Source organism: Telmatherina bonti (genome assembly GCF_933228915.1).
Source record: "Telmatherina bonti genome assembly, chromosome: 8".
Lineage (NCBI taxonomy): Eukaryota > Metazoa > Chordata > Actinopteri > Atheriniformes > Telmatherinidae > Telmatherina > Telmatherina bonti.
In genome coordinates, this window is record NC_136626.1 from 39818776 (window position 1) to 39823747 (window position 4972).

At 43.7% G+C, this 4972-nt stretch overlaps 1 protein-coding gene across 3 annotated transcripts; it reads right to left on the reverse strand.

Annotated features, from left to right (window-relative positions):
* Positions 1-305: 305 nt before the first annotated feature.
* glulb (glutamate-ammonia ligase (glutamine synthase) b) lies at positions 306-2811 on the reverse strand. 3 transcript variants are annotated; one of them, XM_079244729.1, is made up of 7 exons: positions 2722-2811; positions 2327-2512; positions 2083-2244; positions 1858-2004; positions 1648-1775; positions 1358-1557; positions 306-1284 (listed from the first exon to the last, which is right to left on the reverse strand). In XM_079244729.1, the coding sequence occupies exons 2-7, from the start codon at positions 2490-2492 to the stop codon at positions 966-968; spliced, it is 1122 nt and encodes a 373-aa protein (XP_079100855.1). In that variant the 5' UTR covers positions 2493-2512; positions 2722-2811; the 3' UTR covers positions 306-965. The 3 variants fall into 3 exon arrangements, with proteins under 3 accessions (XP_079100855.1, XP_079100856.1, XP_079100857.1); XM_079244730.1 differs by having other exon boundaries at positions 2327-2590; positions 2722-2798; XM_079244731.1 differs by having other exon boundaries at positions 2327-2426; positions 2722-2786.
* Positions 2812-4972: the final 2161 nt, after the last annotated feature.

Genomic DNA, 4972 nt, shown 5'->3' on the forward strand with positions numbered 1-4972 from the left:
ACAGATCAGGTTATATCAGACCCGGTTTGTAACAAATTTAAGAAATCTTCAGCAGTATATCCTACAGTAACATGTTAATATGACAGGAAACATCCGTACGAGCTTTACTCTGACACTGGTCGATGAATGTGTTGATAGAGCTTTAATGCGTATAACACCTGATAATGTTGTTCCTCTAAAGAAGAAGAAAACCAATCAGAAGAAGTTGCTTGGTTTAATTCCCAGCTTTAAGCTTTAAAATGGACATCAAGACATTTGGAAAGTAATTGTCTTCATCTGGGATAGATGAATGTTACATAGTCTAGAAAGAAGGTTTAACAGTATATCAAAAAGCCCTGCATGTGGCTAGAACAGCTCATTATTCATCATTGATAGAGGACAAGAACAACCCCAGGTTTCTCTTCAGCACTGTAACCAGACTGACTAAGAGCCATAGTGCTGTTGAGCCATCTATTCCTTTCAACCTCAGCTGTGACGACTTTATGAGTTTCCTTGTAAACAAAATAGTTTCTATTAGAGTGAAAGTCTGTAATCTTCCCACAATAGACGGTTCTATCAGACCTTGTTCAACCAAAGCTGGTTCTATGAGACCTAATTCTCAGACCAATTTCAGGTCTGACTTATGAGATAGAATTTCTGAATGGATGTATAAATGATAGAAATTTATTTAGTTGATGCCACACGAAATGAGAGTGTGCATTCTTTTAAAAACATAAAAGTAGACTGGCTTCCATTATTCGCAGGCTAGTAAAACCTTTGTGCAGCATCTGAGAGAGCATCGTAAGGAAGACAGCAGCAGGCACTTTCCATTAGTACAAGTTAAACATAACATTAACTCACATCTAGAAAGAACACATAAATCATTGTTTAATCTGTAAAGTAGATATTAAGAGATTTTTCTCTTTGGTCTTAAAATAGACTCCAGACTAAATAATGTACAGTTAATGCTTCTCTTCTCAAACTAGTCACTTGATGTAGTGTGTGGGCTCATCTCCTTCCTCTTTAAGCAGACATGTGCGCACTAGAGCTTCTGTGACACTGTAGGGGTCGCAGTTGGCAGATGGACGCCGGTCCTCGAAGTAACCCTTCTTCTCATGGCCCACTGAGCGAGGGATGCGGATGCTGGCACCGCGGTTGGCCACGCCGGCTGAGAACTCATCGATGTTGGATGTTTCATGATGACCAGTGAGGCGCCTTGCATTGTCCAGCCCTCCTTTAGGATCATAGGCCTGGATATGATACTTGTGTCTTTTGGCCAGCCTGTCGATGGAATCCTCAATGACTCTGATGGGAAACAGAAGTTAGAAATCACACCGAAACACTGTGTTTCATTTAACCAGCTCAGAGCTGTCCTTACTTCAGTCCTCCATCCTCACGCATCTCCTTTGTGCTGAAATTGGTATGGCAACCAGCGCCGTTCCAGTTTCCTGAGATAGGTTTGGGGTCAAATGACACCACCACACCAAAATCCTCACAGACTCTGTGAAGGATGAAACGAGCAATCCAGAGATGGTCTCCCATGTCGATGCCTTCACAGGGCCCAACCTGGAACTCCCACTGAAACACAGATGGATTTAACATTTTAAACATCAGAGTGTGAACCATCAGATCAACAGCCATGTAATATCTAATCTAATGTTACTGTACCTGTGCTGGCATGACTTCTGCATTTGTTCCACTGATATGAATGCCAGCGTACATACAGGCTCTATAATGTGACTCCACGATGTCCCGTCCATATGCCTTATCTGCCCCCACACCACAGTAATAAGGCCCTGATGTGAAAGGAAGAAACTAACACTCAGAAAAGCGCAAATGTCAGCAGAACATCCCTGTGAACAGTGAGTTGACACCTACCCTGTGGACCTGGAAAGCCATTAGAAGGCCAGCCAAACGGATGTCCATCTGTTCCTAGGATGGTGTATTCCTGCTCCATACCAAACCACGGGTGGTAGTTCTCCACCATGTTCATGATGTGTTTACAGGAGCGCCGCAGGTTGGTCTCTATTGGAGAGGAACCAGAATCAGTTGAAATATTGGACCACTATTCTCAGATCTACCTCTGCCTGGGCTTTGAGTCACCTGCTGGCTTGTGGTTGTACTTGAGCACCTCACAGAGCACCAGCTTGTTGGGGTCTTTCCTGAACGGGTCCCTAAACATGGCTGCAGGGATGAGGAACATGTCGCTGTTGGAGCCCTCGGACTGGTGGGTGCTAGAACCGTCAAAGTTCCACTCTGGGAGATCTAACAGAGGAACATAAACGACATGAGCTTCACAGGAGTAAAACATCTTAAGTCATACCTGAATGTTGGATCCAAAGCTTACCCTCAATCCTCTTAGGTTCAAAATCCAAAGTCCTGGTCTTGCACCGTAGTCGCTCTCCAGACCCATCAATCCAGATGTACATGGCTTGGACCTTGTTCCCCTGAAGGAGATCCATGTAATGCTGCTTCACAGCTTTATTCAACTTTGAGCTTGCTGAAGTGGCCATTTTGTTAACTTCCTAAGAATCTATAAAATGAAGTGGAAACATGATGATCCTCAGACCCTGATCCTGATCCATGCATCAGAGACCAGCTCACACTGAAGCTACAGAAACAATAATGGGTCAAAAACAAGTCATATCATCTATGATTATCCATGAAATGATAAAAGTAGAAGAAACTGTTTGGATGAGAGAAAACAGCCTGTTTTTTTGTTAAGATTAAAACACATATTACCTTCTTTTAAATTGATAAAAGGATCAGAAGGAGAAGAAAGTTTCTGGGTTAGTGCTCCTGCTGTTGGTTTGTACTGCTGATCATTCCTGCAGCTCTGCTGCTCTAAGGTCAGATTTACAGTGTCACCCAGCCTCTCTGAGCTCTCTGATTGGCTGAAAGAAAATATGATCAGTCCGTGATGTGATAAGGAGTTGTGTTTGTCTCTTTCTGAAGATGAAGATTACAGAGAAACTCTGCAGCTTCACACAAATACTCACACAGCAGAGGAAAAAGTGGGAGAAATTATTTTATATAAAGAGAGAAATGAGAGAAAAAACGGAGTTTAAATTTCTGATAAGACTAGGACAAATGCAAACAGCGCCCTCCAGTGGTGAGAAGATAGATGGGCAGACCATTGGACAGAGATAGATAGATAGATAGATAGATAGATAGATAGATAGATAGATAGATAGATAGATAGATAGACAAACAGACAAACAGACAGACCGATAGATAGACAGACAGACAGATAGACAGATAGATAGATAGATAGATAGATAGACAGATAGATAGATAGATAGATAGATAGATAGATAGATAGATAGATAGATAGATAGATAGATAGATAGATAGATAGATAGATCTATCAGATACATAGCAGCTATAAACCTGAACAGAAATGTTGATTTATCATTAACATGTCATGTGTTTGGTGTGGTGTCTCTGGCTTCCTCCCACCCACATAGGTTCCTTTCGAGGTTTTTCTAACTTTTTCTGCAGAGCTTCTTTTTAATATTTTTTTCATGTCTTTTCTGTATGTAAGCAAGCAGAATGATGTTCTCGATGCTGTGTTCTGCTGAGCAAATTTACTTTGCCAAGGGAAGCTTTATAGAAATAATGATCCCCTTGACTTTCTGAATTTTTATTTTATTTCTCTAGTTATTTTGTATTATTGTTTGCATTGCATAGTTTGTACTGCTGGACCGGACCAGAGAGCGAATAAAGAATAAAATCAGAAGAGAGACAGAAGGAGAAAGAAGAGAAAACAGCTCACAGAGAAAGTGAAAAAGAAAGAAATAAAGAGATAGAAAAAAAAAATTATATATATATATATATATATATATATATATATATATATATATATATATATATATATATATATATATATATATATATATATCACAGCTGGCTTTTGGGCGAAAAGCAGGGTACACCCTGGACAGCTCGCCACTCCAGAGGGCCACACAGAGACAAACAACAGCTCATGCTCACCCCTAGGGGCAATTTTGAGTGACCAATTAACCTAACATCATGTCTTTGGATGGTGGGGAGCCAGAGTACCTGGAGAAAACCCAAACATGCACTGGGAGAACATACAAACTCCACACAGAAAGGCCACTGATGTAGATATGTATACACATGCAGAACATACAGAGTGGACCGTGTTCAGAGAAGAGTGGTCATGCCAAAGTGGCCCCACCCACACAAAGATGATAGGCTGGCCAGGAGGACCCCCGAGACCTGGGAAAATAGCAGCAATCCCCAAGCACAGACCCTGACCGCCCCACTCTGGAGCCATGCATGCACTCAGAGTCGTAGAGTCCCCCACAGTCAGGGGGAACAGGCCACCAAGGACCGGCCACTCAGGGCAGACAGAGCGCGGACCCCAGGGCCCTAAGAGCCCAAAAGCAACCCCCCACCTCCACAGACAGAGGGTCCAGCTCACCCCAACAGAAGGTCAGGATCCCCACCAAGTGGCAGCCAGTTCACACCCCAGTGCACCAGCCGCACTCCCCAAACACCAAGCCCCCCTCCCCTCACACACATACCCACACACTCACACACACATAGTCCCTCCTATAACACACCCAACCCACCTAATCTCTAACACATGCTCCAACTCACACTTCCCTAGCCCCCTGCCCCCACTCACATACTCCCCATACACACATACACAGCCATAACAGAACCCCCCACAAGCTCCCCCATATACACCTCAACATGCACCCCCCTACTAAACCCCCCATTCATACACTCCCTTCTTCATACATACAAACCCCATCACACACACATCCCCACTCCCCCTCCAATCACCCACTCCTCCCTACACAAATACCCCAACCCACCCCTCCACCTCCACCCATACACTGTATAGTATACGAGCCCACACCTCCCACACAATCCCTCCACCTCTACCCACCCACACACACCCCATCAGACCCCACCAACCCACCACAACTAACATACTCCCCCTTTATTCATGCACACGCCC